This window comes from Symphodus melops (assembly GCF_947650265.1).
Source record: "Symphodus melops genome assembly, chromosome: 3".
Taxonomy (NCBI): domain Eukaryota; kingdom Metazoa; phylum Chordata; class Actinopteri; order Labriformes; family Labridae; genus Symphodus; species Symphodus melops.
Window position 1 is genome coordinate 7,074,706 of NC_136693.1, and position 21,109 is coordinate 7,095,814.

Sequence of the window (21,109 nt, forward strand, 5' to 3'; positions counted from 1 at the left end):
GTGTTTCATAATACTGTGAAACAAACAAACTTAAACAAAAGGAAAATAATTCAGTATTTTTTATGTTGATGTAGTAAATACGACATATCACACACATTGCTCACTTTTTTAAACTTACTGTGTGCATGGACTTTAAGACTGCATTTATTATGAAATTACAGTGTGATAAGATGTACCTACAAGCATTATAAAGCTAAAACAGTTTGAAAGTTTTGATTCACCACAGTAAAATACTTATTTTATTCCCTATAACACACTGACACAAAAGTAAGTATTTAATAATCACATGATAATAACAGAAAAATAATAAAATCTTATAGTCAAAATCTTATTTAGTCTTTATTTCAGGTAATCACAATTATATATCTAAATATAAAGTCAGACTAAAGTCAAAAAATATACATAATAATTAGCTTTACAGTCTTCAATTTCACTCAATTTTCCTTAAACGAGAAGTGTACTGGGATAATAACACGAAACATATCTTAAAGGTTCAGTGTAGCACAGGTAAACAGCTTTGTAATAACGGTCTGCGTATTTTACACTTAGTGAGTATCAAAGAATGTTTAAAAATATAATTTGTACCATCTTTTTTTTTTCTTTTTTTTAAAAAAAAAAGATGCTTATCATTTATGAAAGGGTTTTTGAAAAAATATCCACGGGTGAATTCAGTCATCTATGTACATTTACTTTACAATCACAGCAGCAGGCAGCATAGTCATTCAGTGTAACTATTGAGAGCATACTTGTGTATATGCCTTTTTTTATTCTACTGATCTGACCAAGCTAGGACGATGTTTGATGAGGATGATGTGCCTTTGTTGTTGTTCTTGTCATAGCACCATATGAGCATCTCACCATATTTTCCATATTAGAGCATTGTTGCAAAGAGCTTAAACTTTGTTCATGTTCCTTAATTCACATTCAGAATGTCTGACATTTGTACTTCAATGTCAGAAAAGCATTTTTGTCCTTCTAAGATGGGACTTGTTCCTCATTTACAGTAGTGCAGCAAAGCAGTTTAAAGTTTATACATTAAAAAAATACAAACATGTCAATGGTCAAATACGCACAGGCTGTGATTGAAAAAAAGGCTTCATTGGAACTGTCAAAGTTGCCAGCTGACTTCTTTTCTGCATGTTTTCCCTTTTTGTTGTTTCTTACATTTCTTTTTTTGACGCTTGTAATGAAATGCCCCCTTCGCAGAATGAACTATATTTCTTACACTTTGTTGTTCTTGCACTAAAGGTCCTTGCACTGTTTATGACCATTGTCCGACAATATGGCACTACCATTTTTCCACTATAACAACCTGTCTACTATTTTTAGCCTGCAGGGTGCTCAAGAGTAGAATGTAAGCACACTCTTATGGTTTCCTCTTATGAGAAGGGTTGGTGGAAGGTCCCGAGTCAGTATGTCCAGCCAGGCCATGTAGAGGAAATCAGAGACTGCTCTTTTACGAGCGATGGGCATGCTCCTGCAGGGAGTTTACAAAGACTGTGTCAGACACTGTGCACTCCACATTCAGTATCATCCAGGCTTGAGTTGCTTATACTTACACAACGATGAGATTGGCTGATTTGGAGTTTTCCTGAAGCACCTCATTCAGTCGTACTTGGAGGTTTGTCTAAAAACCGACAGCATTTATTTATTTTAAACCTCAACACAGAACCTATACATATAAATGTCTACTGTTGTATTTGAAGTCTTAATTCAGTGACAGTGTTCTCACCTTCTCCTCAAAGCTGCTCAGCTCTTCGTCAGAGATTTTATTGGGATGCTCTTTCTTCATGGCCTCGGCCTCAGCGTAGTCTTTGGACCCCTCATGCAGACGGAAAGGCTCGATCATGTCATGTAACTTCTTCAAGCTGAAGGAGAGCAGATAAGGACATGAGCTGCCTTCTCTTTTAATGGTAATAGGCAGTCAGGAGGAGATTACATTTTACTGTCACTGTGCGGTCTTTTGTAAATGATACAAACTCACTTACCTTTCTGCGCGTGGCTGGATATGGATGTCATCAATAACATTGATGTCGGTGCAGTTAATTCTGAATTTCTGGAGCAGGGATTTCATCCTGCCCAACAGATGATAACAAAATGATTCACTTTAAAATGAATGCTGCAAATAATGTTTTATTATGAGAATTCACTTTTTAAAGGATGTGATTAGCTCATGACTTTTTCGTTTTTTACTCACTCCTGTTTATCTTTCTCAGACTGTCCAGGCTGCCCTGCAATGAAGATCCTTAATTTACAGTCCTTCCACTTCTTCCTGGTGGTGAGGATGTAGGGGAGCAGCAGAGTGAGACCTGACAGAGGGGAGGTACGTTACATGTTTAATGAAAGCAGCGAGTTTGATTGTACAAAACATGAATCTTTGCATTTCATATTTGCAAATGTGGTGGTGGGGGGGGGGGGGGGGGGGGGGGGGGCCGGGGGGGGGGGCCTGGGGGGTTGTACCTGGCAGATTTTTTTCTGTTTTGGAAGGAAATCTAAAACATCAACAAGAGCATGACCAAGAGGCTTTGTTGTAAGGTTGTTTTTATTAAGGAAACTTTAGCTTAACTGAGGTTCTAAGGACAGAATGTGTCCCGACTGTGCCGAACGTCTGAATGCAAACCTGGATGTTTTATTTTGGCCCGAATATTTTGGTCTTTACAAATAATATTAGACTTAACTGACATATGCTTCTATCTACATTCATCCTGATTAAATGATGAATGATACACGTTTTCTGCCAGAGAATGTTGTCTTTCTAGTCTATGTTGTTCTTTCCTTTTTCTTATTTATTTTTATTTTAGTGCTGAAGTGTTTACTCTGTCTGTATAAAGCAGAACTTGCTGTGAATCTGTGATCGTATCTATTACAACTCTTGGGAGGTCACAAGATAAGACTGCTTCAGAGAACCAGCTCGTACCTCCGTCATCAAACAGCCACCACACATCAATGGTGCCTTGAGGCTGTTTGTTCTTGAACTGCATGCTGGCCTCCACCAGTCTCTCATTCATCTTGGCCACCTGCAGGGGTGGAGGGGCGCACACAGACACTGTAGGAGAGAGAATAAGATACAAGATATGGATATGAGATATGGAGGAGGGAGGGCCAGAGAAGGAAATGTAAATCACTTAGAGAGTTAAGTTGGATGGGAAAACTAGCACTAATCAACATTAAGAGCTGAGCCTACATCAGCAGGAACAGCCATCTTTCAGGTTTAATGTTCCAATGAGTGCCACCCAGATTGCATACTAACGACAAGCCCAGCCTTGCCAAGATGCAGCTCAGTGGTGTGTGTGTGTGTGTGTGTGTGTGTGTGTGTGTGTGTGTGTGTGTGTGTGTGTGTGTGTGTGTGTGTGTGTGTGTATTTGAGTGTGAGTGTGTGTGTGTGTGTGATTTCGAGACATAGACGGAGGGAGTGAGCCGCTGCCTGCACCCTCTGCTGTCTGGGTGAAAGGGCTGCTCTTAAGAGTTGCTCTTCAAATTGGAACCAAAGGGACAATATTATTGGATTACACCCTCACAGACATCTTTAGTTGGAGCACTTGATTCAATTATTTCTCGATGGGAGTGTAGAAAAGTCTAAAAAAAATGACGTGTTATTTGCTAAATGTATACTCAGTGGAAATGTGAGTGTGTGCAGAGGATACTTATTTTTCCTCGTATATAAAGATCTCTTTATAAAATCATGTCTTTAAAAAAAAAACTTGGATTGAAACCTTCTTTTTGGAGATTTTGAGAGAGATACCTCTGGTTGTGAGCACTTGTTGAGATGAGTTCCTGGACTTCCTGAAGAGTCCTTTTGATTTCCCCCCGTTCTGCATCATTTCTTTATCCAGCGCCCGTTGCTCCTTCTCTGCCTTTAGCGTTTCATCTGAAAGACAAATAGAAATAGGTTCTCTAGATTCAAATTAAAATGTAGTTGTTATGCACATGGGTTAGGGTTACATGAGTGTGTGTGTTATCTTTCTTACAGTAAAGTTTTCTACAGGGCACAGCTGTCATCTGGTAGTTGTTTTGTATCTCATATCTGTCTTCTATCTGAACATTATAAATACTGAGTAATCTACAGAACAAAGTGCCCTGGCTTATCACTGTTAAATTATTATCAGTGACAACAAGGTGTTGTGAGAATAAAAGTTAACTCATTGCAGGAGAAATGTAACTTTTTATGAATAATTAGTGACTAAATTCTTGTTTTAAAAATACCCATACAAATGTCTTTTTTGTTTTTGGTTGTTATGTACCGTAAATTCCGGACTATAAGCCGCTACTTTTTTCTCACACTTCGAGCACTGCGGCTTCTACTCCGGTGCGGCTAATGCATGGATTTTTTATGGGGGACAATCAGCTTCTGCCGCAAAAACATTTGACTTCGTCACGTCGGATCTTAATATCAGTCATTTTGCGCTTCATGCACGCACCCTCATGATGGAAAACACACGGAGAAATACATATGATGCAGCTTTCAAGTTAAAGGCGATCGACCTGGCTGTCAAAGAAGCTAACAGAGCTGCTGCACGTTAAGATGACACTGACAGCGACAACAGAGACTGAGGAAGTGAGTAATGAAGTCATTCTGAGGCAGTGAATGGATGGACTTTTTCTTGTGAAATATATTACGGTCATCTTTTTCATCAGCCGTGTTACAGACACCGTCGGCTAGGCTTCGTATTGTAACGGTTCATGTTGTAAAGTCAGTAGTTGATAATGTGTTCATAATTCCGATTATGTGGAGAGTCAGTGAATGCACCAGCGAGAACGTGTTGAGTGGCTGTATGAGAGAACGCTGGGGGAGAGAGTTGGATTGTTACGGCAAGTTGTGTGTTGCTCTCTGCTGTTAACGGCGTGGTCACGGCCGACAGTGATCGGGTTATTAAGTTATTATTTGAACGCTCTCGTCGTCCTTTAACGTCCGTACGGACGCTACAGTATTTGCGGATGTTACCGGTAGCCTACGTCTGTGTAAATAGCTCTTGTTATAGCGTGGACACCTGCGGCTTATAATCAAGTGCGGCTTATATATGTACAAATACATTTATTTACTTATTTTTAGCCGGTGCGGCTTATATCCAGGTGCGCTCAATAGTACGGAATTTACGGTAATTTTTACTTTATTTCAGATCCATAGGTCCATATCATAAAAAGCAAAATAATTATAAATATGGGACATAACGAAAGGGATGAAACAAGTTCTCATTAATTAAAATACAATTACATGAATGCACATCCTTCTTTCCTATTCTTAATGTATTTAGTGTCTCTGTTTTCAGCTTCATTTCCCTTTTCATTTTTCTACCAAACCTAAAAGTGTAGTTTGCTTTTTTTAAATATACAAGTGTTTGTAGTTATACTGATGCAGTTGTCCCAGTGGATTAAAACAAAAAGTCAGAAGAGGTTTTGGTACTGACCTTCTGCCTCGACTATGTGCGACACATCAAGTCCCTCGTCCATTCTCAGCATCAGTGTCCCGTATTCAAAGTCAAACGCATCACTGTCAAAGGAGAAAAAAACAAAGACACCATTATCACTTGAAAACCTCTTCTCTGTGTTTAATGTGGTTAAGATACTGTTATTTTTTTATTTGTGACTTACTGCAGTACTCCTACATAACTCTGCACTCCCTCTGTACCGGCTGTCCTCCAATTTCTCTTGAATCCTATCATCAATATGTTTGGCTTCATTCGCCCAAGACCAGAAGCCTGGAAGCAGAAGCAGGACATTCTCTCATTGCATAAAGATACACTCACATAATCAGTTAACTGAAAACAATCACAGGCATCATGATACCCCGCAGCTGTAAAACCTCAAGTTTTTATTAACGGAGTAAAAAAAAAAACTCAAGAAGTTTCAGAAAGTCAAAGACGAGGAGGTTGTAAAGCTGTTTTACAGCCAGAAGTTATGACCCAATCACTCGGCCGATCTTGTCTGCAGGGACTCATCCCGGTAGTGTTAATCAATTATAGATTTTAATCTGCCGCGCTGTTTGAAGTAAGCAATCCTGACAATGAATCGACGCCTTATCTTGAAAGTGCAATAGCAAGGGCAATAAGACTGTGTTCTTGCTCCTCATTAACTCTCCCCTCTTCATAAAGTCCTGTCTGGATCCTAAACACAGGTCCAGGCCTGAGTCATAACTCAGCAATAGATACGCAGTGTCATGAGGTAGGAACAAGACAATAAAACCTTTTTTTTAATCTCACTTCTTTAGCATGCAAGCTACACATTGATCAAAGGTATTTGACTGGGTTAATTTGTTGTTGTTGTTTTTTTGCCCTGTTGAGGAAATGTTAAAGATCATGACCACACTGACCTGCAGAAGGCTCTCAGTGCCTTCCCTGAAGTGGTCACAGGCCACAGCAGCATAAAAGGCCTGACGTTTGCGCTTCCTCAGCCACTGTTGGTTCCTCTCCATTCCAAAGTTCATCTCATTGAGGGCCTCTGATCTGGGACCCTGCAGACAGAACAACATACAGCTGTGCATGAGTCCTCGATAGAAAAAAAAAAAGATCCTTCTGACACCTTTTGCCATATTCATGGGACATGTCTGAACCTAAACTTGTATTCTCAGGTGTCCAGACAGTTGGCATTTTCCTCCTCCCTGCTTGATATTCACTTGCAGTCTGCACTCTGCACAATTCAAATTGGCTTGATGTGCAAATCTTGATTTGAATAGAAGGTTGAAATTTAAATAAAGGTTTGGTATAAACAATATGTGCTGCCATGGTCATTTCCATTGTTTATGCATATTCAGGTATTGCATTACAATATAACCTTACCACAAAGACTTCACAGACTAGACAGAGTCCAAAGTTCTTTGTGAAGGAGTGAGCCAGATCCAGGAGAGCTGGCCTGGTCCGTGCTGAGCCAGTCAGTGTTAAGATTTGAGGCCTGCGTCAAAAACAAAAACATTTTAAATACCCTTCAATCTTTTGTTTTTTTTCACTATATTAAGCACAAGTTGTATTGTTTTTGAATACATCGATGCAATGTAGACTCTAACCTAAAGTTCTTGACGTGATCATCAACACCAGACAGAGACAGAGCGTTGCTGACAGCGCTCACATATGTCACCGCCTGCGTCGACGAACCCCAGTTCACGTCTAAAGAGAGAAAAAGAAAGAGGTGAGTGCTACGATGCAGGAGTGATGGATGAAATGGATGAAACAAGTAATGAAATGTGAACAGGCAGATGGCATTCACCTGGCTTTTTCACTGTGACGTAGATGTAGAGGAGGATTTCAATGGCGTACGTCAGGAGAGCAGCCCACCAGTTGATGACGAACATAACAGCACAGCAGAGCAAAGCGCCCAACAGGGAGAGCCACATGTTGTAGTATTTGTATGCTGGTCGCCAACCTGAGAGAAGTAAGTTAGAAGAAAACTCATATTAACTAATTGTCAAGGTAGTCAGTAAAATCTAAATATAGATATCAAATCAAACTCTGTTTATTCCAAGAACATCTCTGAAATGATGCGTTGTTATTCATAAAACAACAACAACCTTTCTACTCTTTACACACCCACCTGGGGACTTTGCGTAGGACGCATGGAAGCAGGAGAAATTGATAAGAGCATAAGATGCCAGGAAGAAGTTTGAGATGATAGGAGCGATGGTGTTGAGATTTCCTACAGAGACAAAAAAAAAAAAGTTTATGAAAGTTTTCGTTGGTTTCTTTGTTTGTTTGGACATCAGTAGACAATAGATAAGCATATAATTTTAATTGAAGCCAAAACCCAACAATGCACAAGAGGTAGTGATGCTATGGACATGCCATGGAAGATAATAACCATAATGAATAATAACCAAAAACTGACCAATGAGAATGAAGGCTACAGAGATAATGAACGTGAGGACGTATCCACGAATCGGCTCATTGTTCTTGCCAACTCCCTTTGCAAAGAAGTGCAGGGCTTTGTAGATGTTATCTTGGCACAGAGCCTGAGGAGAAACAGAGGCCAGGTTAGATTGGCTGTTTAGTTTTCTGGGAAGACAGTAATGATTTGATAAATCTCCAATAAAATTTATTCTAAAACTTTGCATCCCATTTAGAAAAAATGTGAGTATGTAACTGACCTGGAAGACTTTGGGAGCACTGACAAGTGAAGCCAGGGCAGATGAAAGTGTGGCTGAAAATGTTCCAGCAATGATGAGAGGACCAAACCCAGACACCATGGTCATCACCTGAAGTAGAGAAAAAGGACAGGAGAGCATTAGCATTGGAAAAAACTTCCCTTCTTAAGTTCAAATTAGAGTCTAAAAGACTGTATACTGTACCTGGAAATTGTTCATTAGGCCATACTTGCATTTCACCTCTGCACAGGAGGAGAAGTCATAGCCAAGCTCACATGCAATTGAACCGTTACAATTTATTGCAGAGGTGATGATGTCAGTTACGTTCCCTGTGGCATCACGGAGAACAGTGGCAGCTGACCAATCAGAGAGAAGAACAGATTAATTGCTTTGCAGAAACAGTGTAATACATTCTTGAACTTCTTAAGTAAAGGGAAACTCAAGTGACTTTGATGAGAGGATTTTTTAAATAACAAAAATAGTTTGTTATCTGAGTTACATTCTTTTGGTCGTTGTACTTACAGACACACAGGGCCACACCCAAGTAGGTTATACCAGTTATAAGAATGGCCAGCAAGGTACCTTTAGGTATGGCTGCCTGGGCATCCTGTGAAGAAACAACAACACACAATTGTTTGAAAAACAGTTCAGTGAAAAAGTATGAAGGATACTGTTTTAGCATTTGTTAATAAAGTTGATCTTCATGCTACAAGTGTTGCTGGAGCTTTTTGACCTCTTCTAAGTGTTTCTGCATAAAATATATTACACATTAATCATTCAAATATAGTTAAATATCTATCCCAGGTTTCACACAGAGCACAACACGTTTAAGTGCAGCTTTATGATTAATTTGCATGATTCTTATGAAATGACACTCTTTTGAAAAAGTTACCCGCAAGTCGCCAGAGATGTTGGCTCCGGCCAGGATTCCAGTTGCAGCTGGGAAAAAGATGGCAAACACGGAAAAGAACGATTCTCCCTCTCTAAAGTTTGGAGCAAAATTCTCTAAGAATATTTTTGCTGTAAAAAAGAAGGTGTGAGAGAAACAGAGAGGGGGATTCATTCAATAGTGCTTTTTCAATGACTTAAATCTCTGCCGAATTAGTTGATTTGATGAAGATTTCTTACAGTTATAATTGAAGAAGCCTTGTGATTTTTTGCTCTCTGTTGCAGGAATGAATGTTCCTACAAATACATTCACAATGGCGACCACCAAGATGACGAGTAGGACAATCTGTGCCTATTGGGACAAAAAAAAAAGAGAATTGAATACTTTAATGGATGTACAAGATGTTGGCAAACCACCAAAATAATGTTCTTCTCTCACCTTGGCCTCCCATTCCATTCCAGCCACTGATATTCCCAACAGTACCACAACTGTGATACAGCCAATGATTCTGATGTCATTTAACGGATCCACCATGATGGAATCGTAATCCTGAGTTTGAAAGTTTGGACAAAAGAGTAGTGGATAAGTATGTAATCTAATATCCAGGTAAAAAAAAAAACCCAACGTCTCCACGCTAACGCCACACACCTTGAGCAGATCCACCACAGTCTCAGCAAATCCCACCACATACATGGCAACAGCCAACGCATTGGCAAATGCAAAGATTAGGCCAATGGAGCCGCCAAACTCTGGTCCTAAACTTCGAGATATCAAGTAGTATGCTCCTCCTATTATGAGGAAACGAGATACATAGAATGGTGGATGATTAATCTCACATCACTGATTCATTGATTTAATGACAAGAACAAGTGAGGGAGGCTGTAAAACAAAGAAAAGGCCTCGAAAGGTGACATTGAGCCGTGTGTCTTTATCTACACACTCTGTCCTCCTGGTCGTTTCATTGTCTCAGTAAAAGATTTTATGTCATGATGAATGTGGGTCATCTCAGGTTATATGCTTCTATAAGAAATGTTTAAACTATCGGTGCAGCTGCTATGGCTCTGTTGTCTCACCAGCTGCTATCTGGAATATTCCAGCCTGAAAGTGTTGTTCATGGGGATTGATGACACTCACCTCCTCTGACCACACCGTTAGTGCAAATGGCCGACATGGAAAGGCCGGTGACAGTGGTGACCACACAGCTGAGAGCAATGATCACAATTCCCAGACCTGCAATGAAAACAAATCGCAATTCTTAATTCTAGTTTTTCAGCAACTTGAACTTGAACTGTTGTATTTTTTTTCAGTAGTCAGTCATAAAACATTGTGATGTGCTACGGAGCCCTCCTCCCCTACTGTCACCTTTAAACACAGACAGAGTCAAAGTGTGAGGCTGTAAGTTACAGCCATCTCCTCGACTTGCTCTGCCTGCAGCTCTCTCTGCTTCTCAAAACCGTTTAGTTACGCAGCCTGAACAAAATACCCTGCCGATCGATACATTCCTAAGCAATGAACACACTCATGAAGCCATTCACACAATTTCCCCTTTGCCTCTCACTTACACACACACACACACACACACACACACACACACACACACACACACACTGTACTGCACTGCACTGCTCATGGAGGCTCTCGCTCTCAGAATAGATGTTCTGCAGGTTTAGATCATTATGGGAGCTCAGAGAGGCTTGTTCAGTTGAATCTGCCCGATTCAATCACTCCTTTCTAATGAGCAGGAGGTCTATATAATCCTGTAATTGTCCACAGAGGCCCTAGAATTACTGGTAACAGCAGCGTTATTTCTTTATACCCAGAAATGGAAGAGATGTTGTGGCTAAAAATAGCACACTCATACTGAAAACACAACTGGTTGTAGTCTTGTATATTTTAATATATAAGAACGGTGGTAGAGGTTGCACTCACCCCAGCCTGCCTGACCAAAAATCCAGGACACACGAATGAACAACATGACACCCCAGATGTTCAACATGCATCTCACCTGAAGAAAAGTAAAACAGGATAAAGTTGACAATCTTTTATGTGGTCAGTGTTTTACTCCTAAAGTAACATACCAACTACAGATGTTTAAAAAAATGCAATTTCAAAACATCCATAACTTATACTCTTTTGTCCTCCTTTTTACTATTTTTTTTTTTTTAATGTAAATTAAAGACTGCTCCTGTTAATTGGAAGTAATAAGTCAAAGTTCATAATTTGCATCAATATCATAATCCCTGGTGTTGTCTTGTTTAAAGCTCTCCCACACACTGTCTAACTTTTAAAGAAACATTTTTTGGCAACATTTCGGTACAAGACGTTGCCTATAAATGTGTGTAAGTTAGTCAGTGTGCGGGAGTTTACCTTAACATTTTTGATGGACACATTGCTCTCCTAGGCACCTGTCGTATGAAATGGACGTGCAAAGGTTATTTCTATTTTGTTTCATTCAACATTTCACTGACTTTATTTATTGATTTTGAAAATGTTTTTTTGTTTTTGCTGTTGGGATTCTTTAAGTCCGACATGTTATCTATTGTTTGCAATTGCATTCCTTTTTTTTTTTTTAATCTCTTTCTTCTTAACGTAGGGGAATTAGTCCTGCATGTTTGTATGTAAGGTGCTGTTGCTACTTAGCATTTAAAGTGGTTGTTTTTATCTCAAAGCCAGCAGTACAAATGATCAACCAGCAGCTCCTGAGAAAATGCAAATAACTCCCAGTTTCTGAAAAGCCCTTTTACACGTTCACCACTGTGTTACTGAGACATATAGAGCCTTGTCTTGTTGGGCTGTAGTTATGAGGAGCGACCCTGCAGCACTGGGAATGCATGACCCAGCATGACCCAAAATAACTCACCAGGACTCCTCTTATCCAGCCAAACTTTACTGCTCCACTGGTGTTGGGAATGGCAGACTCCAGGTCATCAGTGGGGGTCCCGCTGCTGCCTTCGCCATCGTCCTCCACGGTATCTGGAACTGATATCGCTCCATTCTGATCGGGAAAGGAGAAAAAAAGAGAGAGACAAACATGTAAACTTGACTACTAAGACATAATTGGATTTTTTTTGCTCATGTTTGTTTTTAGATTATTAAGTGTTCAGAAACACCTTAAATGCTAAAAACAATTCATAAAGAATGTCAGTTTATTTTTTCCTTTCATTGTTTATTAATATATCAATGTGTGTTTGACTTCCTCCTGTCCTGTGTCTGAAATACACCATAGAGAATTTAAAGAGGGAGAAAATCCATAGAGGTGTGATTTAGATGAACATTGATTAGACATAACACAGCGTAGTGTCTGATGCTGTCATCAGAACTGAAGAATAGAGAGAACAACATCAAAATGAAATGTGTATAAAGATGAAACATGGCTGTGAACTTACGCTGCTGCCAAACAATCATGCCATAACCTATAAGTTACAGAGAGCTCATTCACATTTATTAAAATAAGTTTTCAGCCTGGATTTACAAGAAGTTTATGATCACAGAAAATGGTCTTTTAAATCTTAGCTGTTAAAAACATTTCACTTGTGCCGGATTGATTAATTTCTTGAAGGTGTAGACAGTCAAACATTTCTGCATTAAATGCATCATTGACTCAAACTATGAGTCTGCTCTTTCTAATCTTTCTGGTTAATTTAGGGGATCTTCTTGAGTACTTGCTTCCCCATGAGACATCTGACAATTTTTTTGTCAATGCTGAGATGCTGATTATTAAATGATAGATTGCATTGCACATTCATACTCAGCAATATGTCTTAAACTTAGAAGGCCCAGAAGTTGAGTCTGGCAAAGACTGCATGAATGAAAATCTAGTTCAACCTATTAAATCCTACTGACCTATGACCCCATATCTTTTGCAACCCACGGCAGTAAGGGCCCAATAAAAAGCACCACAATCTCTTGTTTGTCATGTTGTGTCCCAGAAATAACTGTTGGTGTCTTTTTAAGTTTCATAGGTCATGAGGTGAAGATTTTGAAAATAGGTGATGATGTTTGGATGATTAAACAACAGTAAAATAGGCTTTCACTCTCTTGAGTCTTTAAACTGTGGGAATAGAGTGTGCAGCTCAGGAGCAGAAAAAAAGTTACAGTTACAACTGTTAGAGAAAAATCTGGACAAGGACAAGTGAAGGACAAACATGATTAATCTTATGTTAAGAAATGTTAAAAATGTTAAAAAAAGAAGATGCAGACCTTTTCTTAGAGAAAAAAACCCCCCAAATAATAAAATAGAAGCACAGAGGATTTGTAGGACGGTCTCTCACAGACATTAATGTGTTTACCTTCTGAAACACGTCATGCAGCTCCTGCAGGGATGGTCGAACAGCCCGGTGACCGCTCACACTGCCTGCATTACGATAGAAGTCAATGTTTGGTACCCGGTCCAGTGTGTCATGACCAAAGGCGCTGACCACAGAGGGCCTGATGGTGCGGTGCTCCCCGTTGGTCTCCTGATAGAGAGGAGGTTCATCCAGGTTGGCATCATACGCGGGGTTCACATGCTCCCCCCTGGTAGATTTGATCTTCTCCATCAGGAATGCTGAGGGAGAATCTCAGATTTAAACCGTCAAGGATGAAACAGCAGAGCAGGTCTTACTGTAAGTGTTTCAAACCAGCAGAGCACTGCATGCACTGCTGTGGTTATCCTCGTTTATTGACGTATAAACTAGGCTAGGATTAGATATATAGAGATCTCTTCTGTTCCTCTGAGCGTCTTGTGCGTAAGATGGGTTTGTCTTAGATGGCCTACCTTTATACCCTGCATCCCAGGGTCAAAGCTTGGCTGCCTGTTATTGGCTAACAATCTGGATCAACCCTCAGAAAAGTGAGCGAGGGGTGTCAGATATGTCCTTGCTCCATCCTCAGGGGCACAAAGGCATTGCTTACTTATTAACCACGTCATAAAAGCCGACAGGAGATATAGGCACTTGTTGCCTGAGTTCTGGGGAATTGATTACTAATATTATTGTCTGAAGTGCAAGGAAATAGCACATGTTGTTCTGTGGACGCAGTTTATGGGCCTGTGTATTTCCTAAGACCTCTTTGTATGAATCATAGGGAAAACTCCTTATAAAAGTTCAGAAAAGAACATAACTAAGATGACTACTCTGGAAAAGTTTCAAGGTTACTTATCGTTTAGGATGTGTTTGACTATGACCGAAAAGATAAGATTAATATTAGTTGATAAAGAATGATTAATTCTTTGATAGCAGATATTTTGCAAAAGGATACACTCTGTAGAGCTTTAATAACACGAGGGAAACCACTGTCAATAGATAACAGGAGGGAATTGAATAAATGAATATTGGGCCCATGAGAGTTTTATTACTGACTAACTGGAAACTCGAATAACTCTTTGTCACTGAAGAAACTGCGATATTCATGAGCAAAATATCAGTTAATGAGACCATGAAATTACAGGAACATGCTGGAGGCACTTCTTAACAGCCACATGACTTCTGAAGTGCCTTTAACAGACCTCTTAACAGGTAAACTTCCTTATTACTGATACACCACAGTGATTTATGCACACAGTAAAAGGCAGGCTAATGACCTTGGCAGTAACTACAGGCTGAGTAAAAAATACCCCAACACGTGTTTTATGTGCAGATTGAAAGGAAGCATCAATTGCACGATGGTTATCAGACTCTGAACGTAGTGGTTAAAAGTAACTGAAAGGAAATGTTCCACATGGCTTGTAATGAAAACTTTAGTTGTCTCCGTGCAGTTAAAGATACTCAGGCCCCGCTAACTCTATAACAGTCGGTTTTGATATCAGGACTGCTAGATTTGTAAATTCAGTTTATACTGCTTCTCAGAGATCGTTTGAGACTATACGATGAGTAGGTGGATATGCTCCAGTTTGCACAGATCAAGGGAATCTACTCTCTTGTCAATGTGCAAAAGTCCCAACAGGAAGAAAAGTGATTAAGATGCAATAAGTGCAGAAACCAGCAGACAGAGTGGACTCACTTCAGGTTTTATATTAGCAACCGCAAACAGCTCAAGCATGCTTATTATAACAAAATAAAACATCTCCATCAAACATGATGGTGATGATAATGATATATTATGTTTGCTTTTCTGTAATCGACCTGATTAGACATATCAGTTATGGATGTTTTCAATATGTTATTCCTATCAACCAACCTTAATAGGGTTCAAGCCCAGAAGCGTCAGCTAAAATCGATCTAACAAGCAGGATCTCTGGCTGGTGTGTTTATGACCAGGGCTATCCTGCAAATCAAGTTATCTTAGATTAAAAAGAGAACTAGCCTTGACTCATGATATACTTGACTGTGATCACTGCAGGACTGTAGCTCAGTCTGCAGTGACTTGGGACCCTTCGGCTCAAGTCCCAGTGCAGATCAAGTCTAGAAATTGGTGTTATGGCTGGAGAAATGCCAGTTCACATCCTGAGCCAGCTCAGGAGCATTCGCTGAGGGATTTATAAGGTATATCTTCTTCTTCCTTTTTAGAAGGAACAAAAAAAAACAAACAGGTTTTCAAATCCAAATTAAAACAGCCTACAAAATACAAGTAACACATGAGCATATATTGTGTTGTGTTTAATATTGCTATTTAAAATACAATTGCTGGGTAAAAGCAATTAAATAAAATCTATTTTAGGTTTACTGAATTAAATTATTAGCCTAAGATGGATCCAACTTTGCTTTAAGTTATTTCATCCAAATGGTAAGACTCATTTTGAAGTGAAATAAGTGTAGTTTTGATTATGCAGTCACCTGCATAAAACAAACTGAATGTATTGAGACACAAAGCATCGTTCATAGTTCAGTTTTGCTCTGGATTAATTAAAAGTTAACTATTAGATTAATTACTTAAAAATGATTAATAACTGCTGTAAAAAGGAGCAGGTAATGTAAGGTAAACATTGATGGCTCAGGTGTCTGATTCTAACACAGCTTGGACACTGGAGACTCAGCAGAGTCATAATCACAAATGATTTAAAGCGACACTGTATATTAGCAAATAATTACAACAGAGGCTTTTTATTAACTATAAAAATGAAATCCCTGCCAGAGACTTGATTGTTTAAAGATATTTGAGGAAATTAGAGTACAAATGTTGTACTATTCTAAATCTACAGCACTTCAAAAATTATTGGCATAGCTTTATTAGAAAGGCCTCATATCTCAGTCTTATCACAGCAAATCAAGGACATAGCACGCTTAGTCCGAAGACCACGAGTAATATAACTGACGATTGATAATCAGCAGAAGCTAAGGTCCGCTATTCAGCTGACTCATTGGTCCTTCACTATGTAACAAGAATTCTGAAAGCACTCAGGTCGTATTATCTTTCAATCTAATTACATTAGTTTCCTTACTACTTCTATGTCTTTACATTAGTTTGATTGTTCCTGATATCTATTTGCTTTGTGCTTTGAGATCACTTGGAATGCACAGAGTGTAACTGTAATTTTTTAAAGTCATGTTTGAAATTGTTCAGCACAGCAATTATTGCAAAGAGATGATTAGTTGTCTCTACTTAAGTCATTTATGGAGTTTTACGAAAACCTTTGACAATGTACGACCTGAGAGCAAACTGAGGCATGAAAACACAATAAAAAGAAGACACTTCAGTGACACTGTGAACGATTTATCACACATGTTACTTCCTTTAGGGTTAGTAAGCTTGTAGGCCAAAAGAAGAAAAAGGCCAGTGTTTTTCCCTTCACTAAATATAGATTTCAGATAAGGATGTCACATAGGTGACAGAGATAAAGGTGCAATAGTGCATACCTGGTGAGTGATGTGTGTCAAGAGAGTTACGCATAATATAGCCAGGTCTGTGAAATTGAACGAGTCACAGGAGGAAAGGCTGGGATGGCTCTGCAGCTTTATGATGACATGACTGTCTCTGTAGACCGGTGTGCATTGTTTTTTTTCCCTCCATAAACCATGGACTCAGACACTACATGTCTGTACGAGCATCCATTCCTGTTTCTTTTTTCCAGCTGTGATGGAAAACTACTGGCAGACTTCAGATTTGAAGTGAACAACAAAAAAAGGCCTTCACCTACAACTAATACATTCCAGCAGAGTGTACGGCCAATTTCCAAAGTGTCAGCATTTGTTTTCTACCTGCCTGCAATTTCCACAGATTGCAGTAAAGATCCACAAGGCAAAGATTTGAACAATAACGTCTTAAAGTGAAGAAATTCTTTTTATTTCACGTCATTGAATCAAATCTATATCAGTGATAAATCTCTACCATCAGCTGAGCAAGCAACAGGTCAGGAGATGAACTATCTGTCATCGTGATATTCCACACACTGCCACTCTCACACAACCAGGTGCTTTAATGTATCTAGATGAAGGCACATAAACCCATTGAAGGTCACAGTAAGGCAGATTCACAGCACTAAGGAGAGATCGTAGACCGTAAGAAATAGCAAAGAAACAGTTTGACCAGTCTGCAGTTTTTTTTGTTTTTTTTTCCAGAATCTCAGTTTGTTCTGCTCTCCTGTCAGGAGGGAAGAGAGCAGGTGAGGAAGAGTGAGGGTGGCTGAGAGATAGGAGGAAATAGATGTCCACAAGAAGTGCTGACAGACATCCCACCCGTGTTTTCATGTGACCTTTTCCTTTTCAGACAGGTTGTGAGAGTTTATCCTTGTCATTAGAAAAACTAGCAGCGCAGGGAGAGAGAGAGAGAGAGAGAGAGAGAGAGAGAGAGAGAGAGAGAGAGAGAGAGAGAGAGAGAGACAGAGAGAGAGAGAGAGACAATCGTTCCTAGTTTTAAGTCCTCGTTTCCTGTAGAAGTTCTTTGGCTCGATCGCATCAGCCAACCTTTAGACAGAGTGCTTCCCGGACAGTCCATAAATCAGCATTATTACATTTCTTTACAGACATACTGTCAAAAGTAAACAGTCGTGTTTTTTCTTTAGCTCAGACATGAAATCGTGGCAACATACAGAACACATTCAGCAGCGATACAAACTCTGAGTGATGTTTTGCATCATTTAGAAACAGTAACACCATAATGTAAATCACAGTTTGTTCATTTGCCTTTCCCATGTTCAGGAGGGATCCATCTACACACAACCACGGCAGCAGCAGTATCCTTTGAAACACCAACACACTGGATCTGACGAATCCACAAAACACTATAGTTTGACATAATACCCTGTATCCAACCATGAACGTGCTCGTGCAGAACAGCTCGGCTTTGTAGCGCTGCAGCTGCTCTGTTTCCCATTCATAGGAAGCTTGTCCCTGAGTCTTCAAACTACATCTGAATAATTTCCTATATCTTGCCCCATGAACACCCTGCTTTAACCTCCTTTACAGACATTCAACTTAAAGGTCTCGGTTAAAGGGAGCTACAGCTCTTTACGTGTAAATCTATGAGCTGAATCGCCACTCCCTGGGAGATTAAGAGACTAAAATATGACACAGTGTCTGCCCCTCGCATTCGCTCGGACAAACACAACAGGAGACGTAGTCACACACAGCAGAGAGGCTCTAATCGAACAGCACACACACATTTAACATGGTACACAGCTTCAGTCTCTTGGGTTAGAAAGTCACAGAGAGATGTCTTAATGGCGTGTCAGTGGCAGGTGCAGGGCTGTGGTTTGTGTATATTTGTGTCCATGAATTTCTAGGCATTTTATAGGATCTACGGATGTGTTATCTCAGCGTTAAGTCAGGGCATATTCAAACGTCCCTTTCTCGAGCCCCTCAATGCCATCTGCCCAGTTGGAGGAAGGCATGCTGCTGTAGGGGTCCAGCAGGATCCTGAAACACCTCACTATCAGCAGCCCCAGGAACACCAGCAGCATCCCCACGAAGGCGAACGCTGTCTTCTGCTCCAGAGTTAGAGAGTGCGCCATCATGTCGTTTCCGCTCATGGCAGCAAGGGAGTGGTTGTAGTGGACGCTACACATGGTAAACCAACGTCTAGATGCCTCATCTCTCCTCTGATAGGGTCAGGCGTTTCGAAGCCCGCATGTTACCTGCACAGAGATAGCACGAGCGCTTCTGGTTAGTGCAGCCTTGTCTCTTGTGCAGAAGGAATCTATTAAATGAACCCATTTAATTTTGATCACAGTCAATGCATACACTGCGTCATCTTTCAGAAATAATGACGACTGCATGGGAATGAGAGTTTAGTGTGTTTTAAATAAGCTGACCATGAAACATACACTGTAGGGGTCACATGTTTCTATAAATAGCCTCTTTTGAATGTGCTATCAAACAGATGTCCGAAGACTTTGTACGATCCCTCCCTCACTCTGCCCCTCTGGGAATTTTGCAGAAAATTACAAAAGGCAAACATGAACAGAAGAGAGGGGGGACACTGCAGGAAAACGGGCTCAGGAAGATGAGCCAATTCTACGTCTTTATTCCTTTAAGCCAGGTTAGAATAAGAGTATGCCGCAGTGCATAGCCAGCAGTTAAACACAGGCAAAGTGATGAAGCTGTGACGTTACATATACGCTCAGTTAATAGGAAAGGGCTCTCTAACCTGTTGCGTGTGAGCAGCTGCCTGCCAGACACTGCAATTCCATTTAACAGGACAGTGATGGTGCTGGATCCAACATTATCACAATAACTGGTGTGGTCACACAAGAGGGGAGTCTGTCTCTGTCATTCTCTTCCCACAAATCCTTCATATGAACACAAGCAGCAGGTGGCTGGACTGAGAGGAAAGGCGGGAGGGAGTGAGGGGGTTAAGACGATGGGAGAGAGAGCACATGCAGACAGAGACAGAGGAATGGACAGAGAAGACAGACGAAGGAGATGGAAGTGGAATGATGAGACCGCTCAAGTACGCCTGGTGTAAGGGGACAGAGAGGAGAAAGGGAGGGAGAGAGGAAGTGTGAAAGCGGGAGAGACTGCGCTGACAGATATTTTCTTATAGTGGGGATGTCTGAGGGAAGAAAAAGCAGGCATCTCACCATCATTATCGCTCCATCCTTATAGACCTGTTGCTGCTGTTTTCTCCAAGCATCTCCTCTTCCTCAGAGCCATCAGACATATATCCATTAAACCATCCATTGCTGCTGTGCTGGAAGCGCAGGGCGAGTCTGTCATCTAAACAAAAAGCGAGACAAACGCAGGAATGAGGCTGGATCGAGCTATGTTATGTGTCTCCTCTCGAAGAAACAGCTCCTCTCCTCATGCTCCCTGACTCGCTGCCTCCTACTCATTATCATTCTGTTTCTCTATCTCTCCCTCAAGAAGCACGCACGCTTGCTCCTGCTGCATGGCAACCACTTGTTAGTCTCACTCAGCTGCTCTGCTGCCTCACTCATTCACAACACCCCCCCCCCCCCCCTTCAGCAACACCAGGAACAGATGCAGCAGCAAAAAAACAAGCAAGTTGCCTCCTCTTCTTTTTCTTCTTTCTCTCTCTCACCACTCTCCCCTCCCTAGCTTATTTGGCTTTTCTAAAAATGACTCCACCAAAATGTGACAGGAACACCATGGCTTAGCCAGGACTAGAAATGTTGCTTCTCACTGCTCGTGGCCAGTAAATAATGCTGCAAAGGATATTTTTGGTACAGCACAGCATTATCCTGCAAGCCTTGTCTGATGATGTGTTTATAATTGGTGCAGTTTGCTGTGGTCAAATTGAATTAGGCCCTCGGCATAAATGCTTAAACAAGTAAGATCCCAAACAAGCAGAAGAGGATTGGAGTGACTTAAAAGAAAGGTCATCTAAAACCCCAGTGTAAAGGAATGCAGCAGTGAAGTGTCTAGCCATCGCCTTTGTTGGTATGCAGCACAAACTCATATCAGCAACCCAGTTTGTGTCATAGTGGTGCAGTGGCTCGGATCTAAGGATAACCTGAGCCACAAGGGAGATGGTTATCACTCGTTTGATGTACAATAATTTATGGCTCAGAGAAGAGAGTTCAATTTTTCTTTTCCAGTTGTACACAGCAGAGAAAAAGCCTTAGAGAATCCAAGCACAGCCATGAGACTGCCTCCCACACATTTACTTTTACTTCAGAGTCGAGAAACTTTTTTATGCCTCTGCAGTGTCTTTTGATCGCTCCTTCTTTTTTTCCTTGGGTCAGTAGCAATTTCTGCTCCTGCTGTGCTATTAATTCTTGGATGTATTTGGGAAGAAAAAGAGACTACAGCACTGCAGTGATTTATCGACTGAGTCAG

At 40.5% G+C, this 21,109-nt stretch overlaps 2 protein-coding genes across 3 annotated transcripts; both read right to left on the reverse strand.

The window, feature by feature from the left end:
* Positions 1-326: 326 nt before the first annotated feature.
* Positions 327-13,661, reverse strand: slc12a1 (solute carrier family 12 member 1). The gene is made up of 26 exons (XM_079339576.1): positions 13,247-13,661; positions 11,818-11,952; positions 10,887-10,962; positions 10,092-10,187; positions 9,606-9,745; positions 9,396-9,506; positions 9,197-9,308; positions 8,961-9,088; positions 8,591-8,675; positions 8,273-8,424; positions 8,072-8,179; positions 7,813-7,936; positions 7,522-7,623; positions 7,198-7,353; positions 6,998-7,097; positions 6,774-6,885; positions 6,308-6,448; positions 5,590-5,696; positions 5,406-5,488; positions 3,743-3,868; positions 2,918-3,046; positions 2,198-2,309; positions 1,989-2,075; positions 1,733-1,868; positions 1,560-1,627; positions 327-1,477 (listed from the first exon to the last, which is right to left on the reverse strand). Exons 1-26 carry the CDS (start codon positions 13,493-13,495, stop codon positions 1,342-1,344), a joined length of 3,111 nt encoding a protein of 1,036 aa, XP_079195702.1. The 5' UTR covers positions 13,496-13,661; the 3' UTR covers positions 327-1,341.
* Positions 13,662-17,150: 3,489 nt separating this feature from the next.
* Positions 17,151-20,479, reverse strand: ctxn2 (cortexin 2). Of its 2 annotated transcripts, none has more exons than XM_079339700.1 (2): positions 19,891-20,479; positions 17,151-18,945 (listed from the first exon to the last, which is right to left on the reverse strand). In XM_079339700.1, exon 2 carries the CDS (start codon positions 18,874-18,876, stop codon positions 18,631-18,633), a length of 246 nt encoding a protein of 81 aa, XP_079195826.1. In that variant the 5' UTR covers positions 18,877-18,945; positions 19,891-20,479; the 3' UTR covers positions 17,151-18,630. The 2 variants fall into 2 exon arrangements, with proteins under 2 accessions (XP_079195826.1, XP_079195827.1); XM_079339701.1 differs by lacking the exon at positions 19,891-20,479 and adding an exon at positions 19,458-19,766.
* Between the last annotated feature and the right edge of the window lie 630 nt (positions 20,480-21,109).

Excerpts from the sequence above, each read along its gene's own strand:
- slc12a1 (XM_079339576.1), bottom strand. The coding sequence starts at position 13,495 with ATGGAGAAGATCAAATCTACCAGGGGGGAGCATGTGAACCCCGCGTAT. Across the intron at positions 8,425-8,590 it reads GGGTGTGGCCCTGTGTGTCT|CTGCCACTGTTCTCCGTGAT; the intron begins GTAAGTACAACG and ends CTGATTGGTCAG. Across the intron at positions 1,478-1,559 it reads TCAGCCAATCTCATCGTTGT|GAGCATGCCCATCGCTCGTA; the intron begins GTAAGTATAAGC and ends AACTCCCTGCAG.
- ctxn2 (XM_079339700.1), bottom strand. The coding sequence starts at position 18,876 with ATGTGTAGCGTCCACTACAACCACTCCCTTGCTGCCATGAGCGGAAAC.